The sequence below is a fragment of the Bactrocera oleae genome, chromosome 5 (genome assembly GCF_042242935.1).
Source record: "Bactrocera oleae isolate idBacOlea1 chromosome 5, idBacOlea1, whole genome shotgun sequence".
Classification (NCBI taxonomy): Eukaryota; Metazoa; Arthropoda; class Insecta; order Diptera; family Tephritidae; genus Bactrocera; species Bactrocera oleae.
Window position 1 is genome coordinate 26,975,243 of NC_091539.1, and position 17,396 is coordinate 26,992,638.

The following is a 17,396-nucleotide window of genomic DNA, read 5'->3' on the forward strand; positions in this document are numbered from 1 at the left end:
GTTTGGTGTAGTTTGTGGGCCGGTGGAATTATCGGTCCATATTCTTTCAAAAATGATGCCGGTGAGAACGCAACCATCAATGGCGACCGTTATCGTGCCAACATAACCGACTATTTAATGCCTGAAAATGAAGCTCGTGATCTCGGCGACATTTGGTTTCAACAAGACGCAAGACAAGAAACTTCCCACACATTGCATCAACCAATAGGGATTTTGAGATAACACTTCAGTGAGCAGATAATTTCACGTTTTGGGCCGGTCGATTCGCCACCAAGATCGTGGGATATCACATCGTTAGACTCTTTTCTGTGGAGATATGTAAAGTCTAAAGTCTATGCGGACAATCCCGCTTAGAATCAGGCCTTGGAGCAAAACATCACGCGTGTCATTTGTAAGTTACCAGTCGAAATGCTCAACGGATGAACCATCTAAGACGTAGCCGCGGCCAACATTTGAAAGAGATAATGTTAAAAAAATAAATAATATTAATACTTTTTTTTCATTTATTGTAAGACCCATATACTTTGCACCTCTTTTTATTTGCACATCTATATGGCAGATGTCGCAAAGATGTCTATATCTTTATCTGTCTATATCTAAATTTTAAACTTTCAAATCCATACATATATAAAAAAGTAAAAAATCAAAAACATGAAATGGAAAGCGAAAAATAACAAAGAATGTGCAAAGCGAATCCAACGGAAATACTCTGCTAGACTTCGCAGAGAGGGTTGTGTGTTTAAATCTAAGACAAAGCAAAACCTGAAAGTATAAAAAACATGTAAGGAAGTTCTAAGTTCGGGTTTAACCGAACATTTTATACTTTTGCCACTTGCTAGAATCAAAGCCCGGAAAATTCCTTCAGTTGCTGGCAAAACTGTATCTTAAAAAGTGTAGCGAAAGAATTAAACATTCATTATATGAGATATATGTATGTGATATTAACTTAACTTTATCCATTTTAGTCACAGAGATACACTGTTATGATTAAAACACACTCTCTAAATTTCATTGAGATAACGGTCAATTGGCCAATATATGCAGTATAAAGTCACCCGGAAGTTCAAAGATCTTTATATTAGGTATATGGAGCTACGGAAAATATTGACCCGATTCAACCAATTCATGATACACAGACAAACTATTATTAGGAAAGGATCCTCTTTGAATTTCAATTATGTATATACACATATTGCTTAATATTTTCGGTAAAAAGTCAACTAAATGTACTGTCCAATTTTGGTTTTGGCTCCTATAAAGATTAATGGTATCATACTCCGCGTAAAATTCAACGTCTCTGACTTGTTTATTTAATGAGTTATCGCACTTTCAGTACTTCTAATTAAAATCGGTTTATGGATAGTGGGCGGCACACTGTCGATAGGAGTGCTAAAAATATTTGTCCTGAGTGAATTTGGTTATTCTTTCTTTTGCGGCTTAAGAGATATGCACATTAAACCTATTAGAGGCCTGAATCACGCCCACTTGAAAAAAAATGTAAATGAAGATGCCCTCCAAATGTGATTCGTTATATCAAATAACAATCTTGTATCGCAATGTGGAGGTTAGTTATTGAAATTTATTGGTTTTCGATAAATTTAATTTTTTGTGGACGTGTCAATGGTCCGATTACGTCCATTTGCAATACCAACCGTCTTACCCAGAAACATGTATACCAAGCTTCATTAGGATATCTCAACTTTTACTCAAGTTACAGCTTGCACAGACTATTTATAACCCTATATCTAACTCGACTAGTTTTGAGTGATACAAACAACCGTTAGGTGAACAAAACTATTATATACTCTGTAGCAACATGTTACAAGTATAAAAATTGTAACGAATGGGTAAACGATTTTAAGTCTCTTTCTATATGAAACCGAGAAATTCAATCAGTCCGCTACTGAAAATATAACCTTCAATTGCTTCATATTTGTTTATTCAATAAGAAAAAACTATAATTCTTAATTTTTTTGATAGATAAAGTACAGGATCTAATTTTCTCCTGACAAAGCTTCTTATACAATAAATTCATGTAGTGAATGTTATGTTGTTGCTATAGATAGGTTACATCACATTAAGCATTCACCAAAGCTTGACGAAAGTAATAATCCCCAAGCCAAATTTTACAGAAAGAAATCAAATGTATTGTGCTTACCTGCTAGTGAATGAAAATATGGACAATACAATGTAGCTGTGCATATTGGTTCTCCGTTATATTTCGATTAGCATAACTGTATTTGAGCCGAACACATAAATACATCTAATTCAAATTGAATTTCAAAGCAAAGCTCTTTGGCAATCTGTTTGTTTTGCAATGTGCACAGCTGAAAAGAATGAATCGACAACAGTTATAATGATTGAAAATATTTAATTTACCCAACCGTAAGGTAAAGTTATTTTCATGTTACCAATCCTTCCTCGAAAACTGATAAACAAGAACTTCCATTGCACTGAAATTAGCTGAATAAGAATGGGATGATAAGTGATCTTTGATTTTCTAGAATAATAAAGCTACATACATATATGTAAGTAAATAAAATAATTCACTAATTAAAGTTCCAATTGGTATACATTAATTGTCAGACCAGTTCATTGTACCAAATTTTCCGTTAATTCGAGTATTTACTTTGTGAGGTACGTTTTTCAATATATGTAAACGAGTAAAGTAACCGAAAATTGCATTGTTTATTGAATTATTTGTTAAAAAAAGAAACAATTCAAAGCACTTATGAATGTTACTTCAAAGGAAATAATGTTCTTAAAAATCAAAATCATGAGATTAAAATATTTGTATATCAGTAATATAAGTTTCTATTCTACATATTTAAAAAATTTATGAACCATCGTTTGCTTCGTTGGAATACGAAGATTACATTTGATGGCCTGAAGTTCAGTCAATAAGTTTTATGAATTCGAAATTTTTTTGCTTTGCCCACTGCATACATTGTTCCAAGATTTTCTGCATGAAACTTTGTTCAACTCATTTATTCAATTGCTGACTAAGAATTGAAGTCGAAAATGTTTAAAAGAAGTATTTATTTGAAAAGGTCTAAGCATACAATTTAACGTTATTTACATTTGGAAAAGGGGAACTCAAGAATCTAATTCTCTTCAACATAATTAGGAAAGAAATACAAAACATAAAGAAATATTAATATAGTAATTGTTTCTTTTGAATTTTTTCATGTCCTGTTTTGTATTCTGTTTTCAGCAATCATTTTTTTTTCAAATTTTTCTACATACATATAAGTATGTATATGTCTTCTTCATGTTGTTTGTTAAACCGAGTATTGACAAATTCCCGTTGTTCGTTACTTAAGGCACTCAAGAATACTACTGTAATTACAAAAGATGACATGCACATTACAATTCATCTCTATGTGTATTTATATATATGCATAAGCTTTAAGCTACAATAAGCAAAAATATACAAATAAAATAGTTTCAATGCCAAGTTTATCTTCGCGCCTAAAAATTATAGGGCATTGCCAAGTTCCCGTTCAGGAGGCATTGCTTTCATATCTATAAAAAATTCAAGCTTTATGTATATACATATGTGTAAAAAGAGAAATTCACGTCACGGCTTTTTTATATTTAAGACTCATTCACAGCTTTATTTTTATGCGTCTCTCTTACCAGATAATTTTAAAGAAAGCATATCACGACACCAAAGGGTGAAACTAAGAAATCGAAAGTGAAAGTGGAAAGCGGAACAAGAAAAAAAGTAAATATATTTTTTACTTTAATAAAACTGAATGAAATAATAAATATAACCTGAAGAATTGTAGGTAGATATGCTGAAAAAAAGCTCTTTGTTCATATAGTGTCACCCATATGCATTTGCACCATACACATACTGTGAGCTGTGTGTAATAGTATGTATGTTTGAACTTTACTGGCACTCTTGAAGCGACTTCAAGTTCGCAGGCTTTATATATACTACACCTTGCAGCATCTTACAAATCTGCCGGCAACATTCACCACTATTCCATTTTCTGCCAGTTATTTGATATGAGAAGTACAAAAACATTATATATGTGTATGACAATGACAAGTATAAATGTGTACATGCATATACGCATACTAAAAAGTCATATGAGCGAATGCTCCTATGTAAATGTGAGAATTTTTGTCTAAATATTCGTATAACAACAAAAGTTACTTAAATACTCTTAACATACATACATAGGTAAGCCATTAATATATATATGTATCTACAGATATATGTGTACGCCGAAATTGAAACACGTATTCAACTCCCTCATATGTATATAAACAAGGGAAGTCATATGTGATAGTGTTAGACACCTATATAGGATCTTTGATATGGATACACAGATATATGTTTGTACCTCAGGCATACAGCATACATAGAATGCTGAGGCAGCTATACTAGATGTCCTGCTTACACGTACCTGTGTATTGAAGAAACCGAAAAAAGCGTTTGGCGCTTATAGGCTTCATGTGTGTTTCTGGTTTTCTGCTACCTATTTGTTAAGGGTTGAAAGTATATGGAGGCGTGGCTTCACATATGTGGCATATGAATTATAACGGAGAGATGGAAAAGTCTACAAATATGTCCCAACAAATTTCGGAGCTGGTTTGTGTCCTTACTTAAAAATAATAACAGCCCTGCACTGAAATGAAATCGAACTAGTCAAATAAATACTATGTATATGACAACTAAAAAGCGGAGACGAAGATTGAACAAAAAACTAAAACTACACCGAAATATAGTAAAACGGTTAGTCAAGAGTAATTTTATTTGAATATAACGTTTTTATACAATTTATTGTACATGTTTAATATATGTGTATATAGTATTTTTTTCTTCTAACGGTAATTTATAATACCAAAACTAATTTTTATAGATATATTATTATATATCATTAAGACTAGCATGAATAGATGAATTGAATTGTGTGTGTCTGATAAATATATCATATCTTATGGGGGAATGGGCATTATTCCTGAAACAATGACTAAATCGCCAGTTAACACTAGAACTACGAAGATTTACCATATACATATTTCAAATAGGTCTCTTTCTCTTTCTGAAAATTAGAAGCGTAAGAACAAAATAATCTATAATATTATTATATACACAAGTTTAATAAAAATCATGACATTATTGTAAAATATTAAATAGAAATAAAGAGGAAATGGTATAAATGAATGATGCAACCAGTCATTTTGACCGGTTCGTAGTTCTAGTGTTAATATACAGAATTTAGGTATGCTGTTGGAGATCCATTAATACATGCTCGGCTCATTAGAAAGATACCTCAATAAAATTATACGTGAATATTAATGTATATACATTATCATATTGTGGTTATTTACCATCATACAGCGGAATCGGTCCATTACTGCTTCAATCCCATTATCAGTGAATAATTATGCTATAATGTTAGCACTCAACATTGACATTATTACTTCCCCTTTCTTTCACAAACGCCTTTTTAAGGTTTAAATTGAAATATTCTTTATTTTTTTATTGAATGTTTCACAAGTTTTTTATTGGTTTAACACTTTTGTGATAAAAATTAATACTACGATTTTAAACTCAGAAAGTTTTGACGGTTGGTAGCGGAGATAGCGATTTCATACATTTACGTTGCGCAAAGAGGTCGGAATTATTTCGAATGAGGTGAATTGAAGATCCAATCCCTCTTTTTGTTGATTGTGTGGGGTGTCATCGTGTATGGTGGTAACTTCTGTGCTGACATCGTGTGCAGTGTGGTCGTTTATGTTGTGAGTGCGTGTTGTGTTCCAAGGTGTGGTGTGTTGTATTAGGGTGTGACATTATTTACCCTGAAGAAGCGGTGTAGTTGGAAGGGGAGTTTATAGTCATTTAAACATCCTGGGCCCCCTAGGCGAATATTTTGCCTAGTAGTACAGATATGCTGTAAATGTCCCAGGTATCACGGCGTAATGCAATTGGAGTAGCCGAGAGCGCGGTATGCATGATAATGCAGTAGTGGTAGATCCATATTTACCTGTACGTGTAGGATGGAATCTTGATTTTGAAATGGGTATTATGTTTTTTGATTTGGAAGTTAGTGCGTTAAGCAAGCAACGTTGTTTTGCATTTATTCGATTTGTTGTTGTGACGACGTATTATTAGATGGTATAATTTTGTTTATTCATTTTATTGCCGGTTATGTACTATTACTTTATTATCGGCTTATAGGATGGCGACTCCACGCCTAGCTCAGATATGGCCAGAATGGGTGCTCCTTTGAAACCTTTGAAGAGGGATCTTGCGAGCGTAAGATTTGTGATTTACGGCTACTTTTTAAGTGGATTTGTACACGTATTACAAGTATTTCCCATAAACCACCAATACGAAGGGGGCTTAGATATATGCGATTAGAGCGACCTTTGCTTGTTGTAAGGCTTGGTGCGTCATTGCATCGCATTGGGAGCATGCTGATCGCTTAACTTTATTTTTAAATTGTTTTATAATTTTGAAAAAGTAAGCTACTAGAGCACAATTTGTTATGTGTCGATTTTTTCGACTTTTTTGGGACAATTTGGATATATGTATGTTAAAGTGCGTATGCACTAATTTGGCAAGTAGGAGGGCACAACATATCTCAAGCTTTTTGAATCAGGATTTTTGTATCATTATTGGCAAGAGCCATCCTGCGGGGTCGAAAAGTTACATATTTGTGTTTTTTAAAACTGATCTTGTCAGAAGGGACTCTGACTTTGTTTTTTCGGCCAATTCTTGGATTGTGAATTTAGTGGTAGTCGTATGACGTACCGACCATTATTTGATCGAGTAGTTGTGGCTTTGTAGAAGTCTTTACAATACTGATCTTCTGGGGTTTTAATTGATATGAGGGGGCATTTTTCTAACTCCCGAAATTTCCTTGATTGTGAATTAAGGTATTCTTTTGAATTTTCGTCAACTTGAGTTGTTGATGTGGAAACTGGTTCAGTAACCAGTCCACTTAGAATCCAACCGAATATAGTATTTTGGGCTAGAAGGGTCGTTGAAATTTTTTCAACACCTTCAAGCATTATTTGCGGTATAAGGTCGCTGCCTACTATTATATCTATTTGAGCGGGGGTATTGCAGTTGGGATCTGCTAGCTTCAGGTGTGAAACCTTTTGCCAATGCTTGCTATTTGTATGATAGCTTGGAAGCATATTTGTTAGCTGCGGTAAGACTATAGCTTCTGCTTTAATTCTCTTATCCGTTTGGGGGGAAATTAGGGTAATGGGGCAGATATTATTTGAGTTTTGGACTACTCTTCCGCCCATTCCCGTGGTTTCAAAGTTGGCTTGTTTTGTTGGCAGTTGTAGCCTATTTTGTACCCTAGACGCTATGAAAGATCGTTGTGATCCTTGGTCTATTAAGGCCCTAAGTTTAAACAGTTCTCCTCGGTGTTCGATGGAGATGACTGCTGTGGGTAGTAATGCCCTATTTTGTATTTCGCTGTGTAGCGTTTGAGTGTGTTGTGCCTTTGAGCAACATGGTGTCATTAGGCAATTTTCGGTATTGTGGTTTTCGGGATTTGTAGTTGAAACTAAACCCGTGGTTCTTTTTATACTAATATATGCACTCTTTTGGGGTGAGCTGGGCAATGTGCTGTAGTGAAGCATTGTGTGATGTCTTTTTCGACAGTAGATGCAATTGAATTTGCTTTTACAAATTTTATCAGTATGCGTATGTGACAAGCAATTTGTACATAATCTTTTTGTTCTTATAAAATTGTTTCTTTCTTGAATTTTTAATTTTTTAAATATCTCGCAAGATTGTAGTTTATGCCCTCTTGTGCATAGTTCGCATGACGTATGCTTATTCTGTTCGGATGTGAACGATTGCGTTTTGCAAAATCTTCTGAGGAATTTGTTTTTGCTACTAGCTTGGGGTCTATTGAAGCTTCTTTTTAGGTCGTTTTGAACAATTTTTGTTTTAATTAGTTTTTTATCTACCCTTTCAGCGATTTCGTACTGGGTAGTTAGAAAGTCTTTCATTTGTTGCCACGTGGGGCATTTCTTTCGTGATGAGAGCGATTGCTCCCATAAAAGTAACGATTTTTCTGGTAATGCGGCAGTGCATATGTTTACCAGTATAGGGTCCCAGCTGTCTGTGGGAATATTTTGTGTCGATAAAACCGACAAACAGTTTGAAACAGTGGATTGTAGTCTTATAAACTCTTCACTGGTTTCTTTTTGAATCTTAGGCAAGTTTAATAGTGTCGTTACTTGGTTATCGACCAATATTCTTTCATTTTCATATCTGGATTTTAGAGCTTCCCAAGCCAAATTAAAATTGTCGTCATTTAGTGCGAACTGTTTCACTATTGCGCCTGCTTGACCTTTAGTTTTGTATCGGAGGTGATACAATTTTTGCGCTTTTGATAATTTTGGATGGTTGATGTATACGGCAGTGAACATGTCGCGGAAGGACGGCCATTCTTCATAACCTCCATAAAATATTTCTGTGTCACATGCGGGCACCTCGAGATGGATGCCCGAACTTGCCTCTTGACTTTGAATTTGTGGCAGCTCTACTCTCGGATGCGGAGTAGGTGCAATCGCTTTTATTAGCTTTAATTGATCAGAAATCATAGCTTTTGTTTCTTCATACTGGTCTAAGCAGTTTTCGTATAGTGCGTAAGCCGATAATTTAAAATCGTGTGGTAGATCTGAATTGTCATAATCTACTATGGCGTCATGAGCCGTTTGGAGACGAGTCCAAAAATTGTCAATATTTTGTTTTTTTATTTCCAATAACGATTCAGAGATGTCTTGAATCGGTGAAGATGAAAATCGAGTGCAGTATCGTGTTAATCTGTCACTCTCGGAAATGAATTTGGCAACACAAATATTTTTGCCTTTTATGTGCTTTGTGGTAACCTGTCTTGCGCGTGTAGCTTCTACAGGTGTAATTTGATTTTTATCGTCATTAACCATTTTTGTTTTGTTATTTATTACTATATGTGTCAAAGTTAATTAAAATTTTCTCAGTGTAAACTGATTTAAATGCAGCAATAAATGATAATTAATACCGAATACTATTTTACGTATATACGATTTTTTTTTCGGACTAGATAAATATTTACTTGCGAAATTATTTTTTAATTTGTATTTTATTTTAAATATATATTTGTGAGCGTAATTTAAATTTTCTTAATTTAGTTATTAAGAATGGCACTTTTAATTTAAGAATACTTATTATGTACTTATGTTGATGTATTTAGGTACACCCTAATACACGGACTTGTTATTATATATTTATGTGCTCGTGAAATTGAGAGCTCGTTGAAGAGATCAATACACTTTGTACATAAGTATGCACATTTTCTAATGCAATTGAGAGCTCGTTGAAGAGATCAATGTGCTTTTTTTTTTTTGTATGCAATCCTGCTTGTTTGTTACATTGAGTATATGTAAAATTGTAAATATATATGTAACATATGAATGTAAGTATGTTGTTGGAAAAAATGTTTTTTTTGTTTTTAATAATTTTAATTTTTTATAAATTCGTTTATCATATATTTGTTTTATCGCCGTTTGATAATATTCGAAATTTATGATAATTTTTTCTTTTTTGAAATGGATATTAAATAACTTTATTAGGTCCAAAAGTAGGGTATAAAGTTACAGATATTATATATAAATATGCCTCTGGCTACGTGTAGATACCTAATCGACAAACATGTCATTAATATAGCCGAGTGTCAGTGGAATCAATCCCTGACCTGCTCAACCAGCAGGCAAACGTGGCAAGAATGGAATATGAGCCGCACATGCCGACTATTAAAATTCAAGAGGAATGATATAAGAACTCTCGTAGGAGTACTAACAGGCCACTGTCTAATAGGCAGACATGCAAGTAGACTTGGCGCGCCATATAACGACTATTGCAGAAGCTGTCAGGAAGTAGAAGAGGAGGAGACCATTAGACATCTTCTATGCGATTGCGCAGCACTATATAGGAAAAGAATCGCAACCATGGGTCGTGGGTTTCTTGACGACGTCTCGGAGGTTGCACAGATAAAACTTGTCACACTGATGAAGTTCATCAGAAGTACGGGGTGGTTCAGAGAGGAACCAGTAGAGTGAGGGGATCACAGTCCCAGTGGTATCACAATGGGCCTCCTAAAGGCCTAAGTGTGTCGAATGACAGCCACTTTACCTACCTACCTACCTACCTACAGATATTATATATTAATCGCCGTTTGTGTATATAAATGTGTATATATACGTATGCATGTAGGCTCGCACAGCGAAGAGAGCGCCAAAGCAAAGTAAATAATGTGCAGGTATTCGACCGTATGCATTTGTAAATATATTTTTGTATGTATATATGTTTATTAAAAATATATATTTAACGATATATAGAGATGTGATATATAAGCGTTATTTCGATATGCATATATGTATGTTTGTTTGTTGTGTTTTTATTTGTTTCTCTGTCTGTTTTAGATTTTCTATTTTGCCTATGCTTACTTATTATGTGCAATCCTGCTTATTGCTTTATTAAACACAAGGGGTATTGCTGGAGAAATTTGCAAGTATATACTTGAATTCGTTTTTGATTTTTGTTTCTTGATGGTGTATTTGAATACACGAAGCTAAGCATAAATAGGCATTGAATTATTGTTGTTCTTAATAATACATCTTTAGGTTGGTATATATATATTATATATATATTTTACCGAACTGTTGTAGTTTGGTGAACGTATTTGTTATTACAGGTTCTATATATATAAAACTGTAATCTTTACATACATATATGCATGATAAAATAAAGGAATAGGAAACGATACGACTCACTTTGGGGTCCACCAAGGAGTTTTGGGGACAATATTGTATACCATATGTGTGTATGGTATACTTGTGTGTTGCTTTTTCCGCTTGTGGCTCTCTCCCAATTTCTGCTTCGCAGTGCTGATTTAGGCTGGTGTGGTTGTTATTGTGTCCTTTTGAGGTGATTATGTTTTTTTGTTAGTTTTGACTGGCGCCCGTTCTTGTTTTTTTTTTTTAATTATGTATGTATTTTTGTTGCTATTCGCGCTCGTATGAAATTTTGTGTTATTTCGCGCCCGTTTTTTTTTATAATTGTTGTTTTTTACCTCTTGTACATATGTTTGTGTCACTCCACACTTTCTTCTTCTTTTTTTTTTAAATTAACTTTTTAACAATCTGTTTTTCTTCTTCTATGTGTATGTGTATGTCAGTTCACTCCACAGCACTTTCTAGTCACTTGTCATATATATATATAAATATATATTTTGTTTTTTTTGTTCGTTTGCATGTATATATTAACGTTTATCCACTTCACTTCTTTTTTTTTTTTTGTTACTCCATAGTGCCGCTCACTATGGCTCGAAGGACCATGAATAATTATGCTATAATGTTAGCACTCAACATTGACATTATTACTTCCCCTTTCTTTCACAAACGCCTTTTTAAGGTTTAAATTGAAATATTCTTTATTTTTTTATTGAATGTTTCACAAGTTTTTTATTGGTTTAACACTTTTGTGATAAAAATTAATACTACGATTTTAAACTCAGAAAGTTTTGACGGTTGGTAGCGGAGATAGCGATTTCATACATTTACGTTGCGCAAAGAGGTCTGAATTATTTCGAATGAGGTGAATTGAAGATCCAATCCCTCTTTTTGTTGATTGTGTGGGGTGTCATCGTGTATGGTGGTAACTTCTGACATCGTGTGCAGTGTGGTCGTTTATGTTGTGAGTGCGTGTTGTGTTCCAAGGTGTGGTGTGTTGTATTAGGGTGTGACATTATTTACCCTGAAGAAGCGGTGTAGTTGGAAGGGGAGTTTATAGTCATTTAAACAATCAGTAAAAACATTATAAACTTTATTGTTCTCTTTTTAATAGTTTTCAACATTGTTAAATAGTTTTTGAGATACGTAACAGTTATGTGAACGTTCATCAATTTTTTTTGCATTAAAAAAACTAACTTAAATGGTAACTGAGTTTTCTCGATCAAATCCATTTTATGGGGATAGCAGTGGTCAGTGTCCGGTCATCTACAATACCAACCATAGCAAGTTAACGCTTGCAGGGACATACAAAGAACTGGAAACTAATTCGTCTCGTCATGCTAATCATGGTCATTACTTGATATATATAGCACAATATATATCTTGTTTAATTTTAGATAAGAGTTAACTTAAGTAATATCATATTCAACTGTTCGACTGAATTTGGCATATACTTAAACATTTAAAATTTTTTACAAAGAGTGGACCTCAATCATGTAGAAGTGAGAAAACGCATCGGACTTACGCATGACATAAAGGTCGTGTCCATAAAACTTAATTATGTATGTACACATCTACGCATATTTGAATAAAGAATATTTATTCATTTTAGATCTTCACATTTTAAAGTCCGCCATACATTGAACGCTGAAGAAAAATACAAGTTAGTGAACTGTTTACTGAAAAAATAAATATGAAATAGCGAATCCAGAGAACGATTTTGAATATTCAAACAAGGCATTCAACAAGAATCAGTATATCGAAAAAAACTCGAAGGAATTGTGGTGTTACTGTTAATAACAGGTCACTTTTCCGAAGACATGGCTGAACTGATAAACAGTGATCATAATATCACTTCTAGTGTTATATTTATAATATTCTACTAGATTATATTTAGATGATTATACTAAATTTTATTTTTATTACTATACTAAAAATATTTTATGTTGATATTAATAATTAAGACAATTTAGAAACCATGCGCACTAAATTTCCTTCCGCATTGTCCTCTCCCCAAAAGCCTAACTTGAATTTTATGTTTTTATCGAAATAGTTTTATTCGAAGAAAGGAAAAAGGAAACTTCTTTATTCACAGTTAGGTTGTATGGGGATTTTCGTTACTTCAACTTTTTATTCTACTGTGTTTTTTATTTCTTCACGGAAAAAAAAATTTTGAGTCTTCCGGATACCTATCCAGTCCGTAAAGGGCATTATAGCCATTGCTCTATAGTGGAGCGCCTACCGGAGTTGTAAGTTAATTTCAAGCTGCACCTTGTGCGTAACGAGGGGTTCCTAAAGACCAACACTTCAGAAGGCTTTGATAGTGATGAGCTTCATACCACATTTCTCGAGTTTGTTGATGGTAGCGCTGTTCTCCACAGTCGAGTTCTATATATATATAGATATAGAATTCAAGGTTAATCAAGAATGAACTGGGACACATACCTATGTGACTCGACTGGGTCACTGCTCTCTCTCTCTCTCTAATGACGACAATTATGATTGATAAATTCCGGGTCAATTCCGGTAACGTAGAACCGGCTGTTGTAGAAATTTTGGGCGGCTTCCACCACAGAAAAACCATGGATGAATGGGGAACTAAAAAACCTTCGATGAAATTCTCGCAAAGCCTTCTACAAGGCTAACCGTTTTAATAGAAAAGTTGGAATTAGATCAAATTTTGTGAACATAAATACAAACTCAGAATAGCAAAACGTCATTTGTGGCGTTCAAGTAGATAGGGTATGTGGAACGGCAAAAACTAAAAGATTTGTATCGAAAGACCACATAGACGATGCATCAACGGTTGATAGCCAAAGTCGAAGAACATTTAACATTGAGGATTCCATTAAAATAAGTATTATAATATACACATTTCCACGGCCTAATGGGAAACATTCTCAAGCTGTCAGACTACCCAGCCAGTCAGAAATGGTAGAAATAGTATTCCAAGGATGATTTTAAGAAGAACCATTAGATTTAAGTAATCACGACCATTTATCGTATGCGCAACATATCATTTTTAGCCCCAAAATTGACGTCATTGTAATAGAATTCAAACTAATGTCCATTTTTATATTTATTCACCCTTTTTGGGAGCAGTAACTGAATTGAACTATTTTTCGTTTAAAAATTTTCAGGTGCTAATTATCTGTCTAATCTCCACTTCTCTAATCTCCATGAAACTTCGTCTGAAATTGATTGTAGTTCGTAATACCAAAAAAAAGTTTAATTGATCTGAAGTAGAATTACTTTAACTTCGTTTCAACTTAGTGGAGAGTAATAGAGCTATTAAATGGTTTATTTAGCTATTTTCCAACTCTTCAACTACAACAGCTTGGTTTGATATTCTAGTTATCCGCACTGGCAATGTTAAAAACCACAATAAAGTTGAAGTTCGACAATATTTCAACCGAATAATTTTTTGACGGGTGAGTTGATATGGAAAATACCCAGTTTCAAAATTTCAACCAATATTCAGTTGACTTTGAAACCGTAGTACCCGCTTAAGTGACATTGTAGGGGCCGTCATAGGGCACCTAAGTCTAAGTTCCCTCCTTGAAAATATTGGTAAAATGGTTTTGGCAGAATGCAGAGCATGCACGGAGATTGATGTGACGCTAAACATTTACTTTCCGAAAACTCAGCCTTCAGCCGGTTGTGGCGGGACATATACCACGGCTCCCAATGTTCCAATTTAAAAGACATTGGTTAGTTGGGGTGGAAAATATAAGGTATTTTATCAAATCGGCTGAACTGCTGGATGAGGCTTAATTTAATACCACTTAACAGCACAAAGGGCGTAATGATAGCTTTGCATACGTACGTATACAACTGTTTAAATAAAAAAAATTTTTTTTTGGATTTCTATATTTAATCATAAGTTGATTAATTTAGGCACATACAAATATAGCTTACCTATACAGTTACATACAGTCAGACAGGCTGAATATTCCACACACAAACTTTACACTTTGTAGTCGTTATTTTGGACAAAGACTTTTATGTAACTGCATTGGTAGTTCTTAAATTTGTAAATCTTTAATCTAGTTTATGAAACAATACATTCAATTTATAAGATTATAATGTGGATTAAAATTAATGGCACTTTTCAAAAGTAAGAATAAAATAAGTACTTGATTTCCTAAGCAATAAGTAATAATAATCTAAATAGTTTTCTTTAACCAGAAATTAAAGTTTACTATACTATCACAGTCTTATTGTTACACAGTTTGAGGCAAGTTACTTAAAAATAGTTATAGTATAGTTTCATCTCCATGACATTCCAGATAAATTTGCTGTGGCCTTATTTGATAATGATTTTTGTGCAAATGATTGGAATTGTGAATATTTTGTGTGATAATTTGATTGTGGGAGTATTTCGCTATTTGGTTCATTGAAATACTACCTGGAACACGTTGTTGTGAATATAGATTTACTGGTGGTTGTACACTTTGATAAGATGTTGTCCTGCAATTATAGTTCTTATTACGATTACTTCCTTGGGAATTTCGAAGCTGTAACTGTTGCTTATACAATACAGATATATTTGGACCTATAACCCATGCAAAACATATAATTCCCAATGTTATTTCCATAAATGCCCGAGTCATGAAAGGCCACATTGGTGTTGTAAATCCCTCGTTTGAAACGAAATAATGTGGTATATTAAGCCAAATATCAATGTTGACAAATTCGTAGATCACAGAAATCAAAAGAAATGCACAAGGAATACAATATATGAACAGGAACGTTCCAAAATCATAGCTTGGACACTTAGCCTCTAATTGTTGCTTCACCATGGGTGTTGGAGGGTTTTTCAATAAAACTTTATAGCGACGATATACTAAATAACCCGAGCCGAGATTCATGGAACCGAAAATCCAATAACAAAAAAGTGGTGTTGCGACCAATATTTGCAGGGCTCTATCTGACTGGTTTCCAACGAAACAAGCACCTGTAAGATATATAAACAATATTATAAATCTTTTAAAAAGAATAACGGAATCATTTACCTATAAGTTCGTCAGCATCCACAAGTCTCGCTACTATTACTGCTGCAGTCTGAAATGCTGGAAGTCCCCAAGCTATAAAGCTTGCCAAATTGCTTTGCATTATAGTCAAGTTGACATTACGTTTATCACTACTTGTTAAACGCCTTCTTCTAATTTCACACTGATTCACGTCAGTAAATGTACCTGAATTGCCTGCGGACAAGGGTATCAAATCTTCTGGGTTGATACGACGCACATCCCGATGCCATGTAAGGCAAAGTATTGCCCACCTTATTGATAACTTTCTTATTAGAAATTAACAAAAATATTTCAAACTATCTTACCAAGCACATGAAGACATAAAAAAATAGTACCGGAGCAAGAAAGTTGTTGCGCATGGAGCATTTGAAAGTCCATCAACCAGTAGAAGAAGAACATTCGGGAGTTGTGGATCATATCCACAGGATGCTGCCGTTCTACCCACTATAAAGCGAACAGTCCACCCTAAGGCTACCATGAAGTGGCACCACACAAAAGGGGTAAGCACGCTTATCCACTTCTGATTATTTTTCCTTTTTGAACTATCATTTAAAATGAGGCTCAATGTTGCAATTAAAGCCATGAAAACTTCGGCATATGTCCATGTGGCAACCCATAGCTCTGCCAAATGTTTATCATGTTGACCAAATAATATGTCAGCTTCGCATAAAGGAGCACACCTTCCATACCGATACAGTTTTACATACATATGAGATTTAGATAGGCCAGGACATTCCAATATTGCAGAGGAAGGCGCTTTATTTGTTACCGCTTCCGAAAAGTTATCCTTATCTCTTATATTTATTTGTTTCTCACCTGGTCCTTCAATACACATTGTTTCATGATTGTTTTCTTGTGGAAATCTATTACAGTCTAGTGCGGGAGGCCACGGAAACCCAAACCCTTGTAAAACCGGGTTACACCGCATCCTAACGCTTTCACATAAGTTTCTGCATGGTCCAATGGGAAGAGGGACTTTCGGTGTACATAACGGAACGTAGGCAGCGCATAAAAATAATTTTAGTTGGATACTGCACACATACTCAATAAGAGGAGCAAAGGTTTGTAAGGTATATTCTACATCAGATTGAAGTTCATGGCCAACTAAGTTAGGCATAGACGTTTCGTTATAACCAATGCCGCGACACATATCGATACGAATTGGTTCACATTGTGGAAAAGCAAAAGATTCGCTACTTGTTGAACAAACTATTAGACCAAATATATATAGGTATTTCCAATAACGCAATATAACAGACATTATAAATTTTTACCGAAAAAATTTATATTATTTTTTTGACATCATGTGAATTCAGCAAATTAACGAAGAAAAGTGAATTTATATATCTATACATGTAAATATGTTTCCACGGTTATAATTTGTATGTTAAAATATATTCGTTTTGATGAATACGTATTTTCATTTTTATTCACAATAACTTTTTCCTTCCAGATACAAGTTTGATTGCTAACAATAAAATTATTACATTAAAATAGGTGTATTGAAAGAAATTCCAAAGCAGATAAAATTTGTGTATTCTCCATACTATATTCGATATAATTTAATCGATTATACTTTGATTGCCAAGTTACTAAAAATACAAA

At 34.0% G+C, this 17,396-nt stretch overlaps 1 protein-coding gene and 1 long non-coding RNA gene across 3 annotated transcripts; one reads left to right on the forward strand and one right to left on the reverse strand.

Annotated features, from left to right (window-relative positions):
* Positions 1–4,751: 4,751 nt before the first annotated feature.
* Positions 4,752–12,669, forward strand: LOC106618615 (uncharacterized). Of its 2 annotated transcripts, none has more exons than XR_001330761.3 (3): positions 4,752–4,842; positions 12,156–12,320; positions 12,371–12,669. It is a non-coding gene; the product is annotated as an uncharacterized lncRNA (long non-coding RNA). The 2 variants fall into 2 exon arrangements; XR_004975899.2 differs by having other exon boundaries at positions 12,156–12,296.
* Positions 12,670–14,610: 1,941 nt separating this feature from the next.
* On the reverse strand, positions 14,611–17,292 carry fz4 (frizzled 4). Its single transcript, XM_014236415.3, has 3 exons — positions 16,097–17,292; positions 15,774–16,042; positions 14,611–15,715 (listed from the first exon to the last, which is right to left on the reverse strand). Exons 1-3 carry the CDS (start codon positions 17,050–17,052, stop codon positions 15,015–15,017), a joined length of 1,926 nt encoding a protein of 641 aa, XP_014091890.3. The 5' UTR covers positions 17,053–17,292; the 3' UTR covers positions 14,611–15,014.
* Positions 17,293–17,396: the final 104 nt, after the last annotated feature.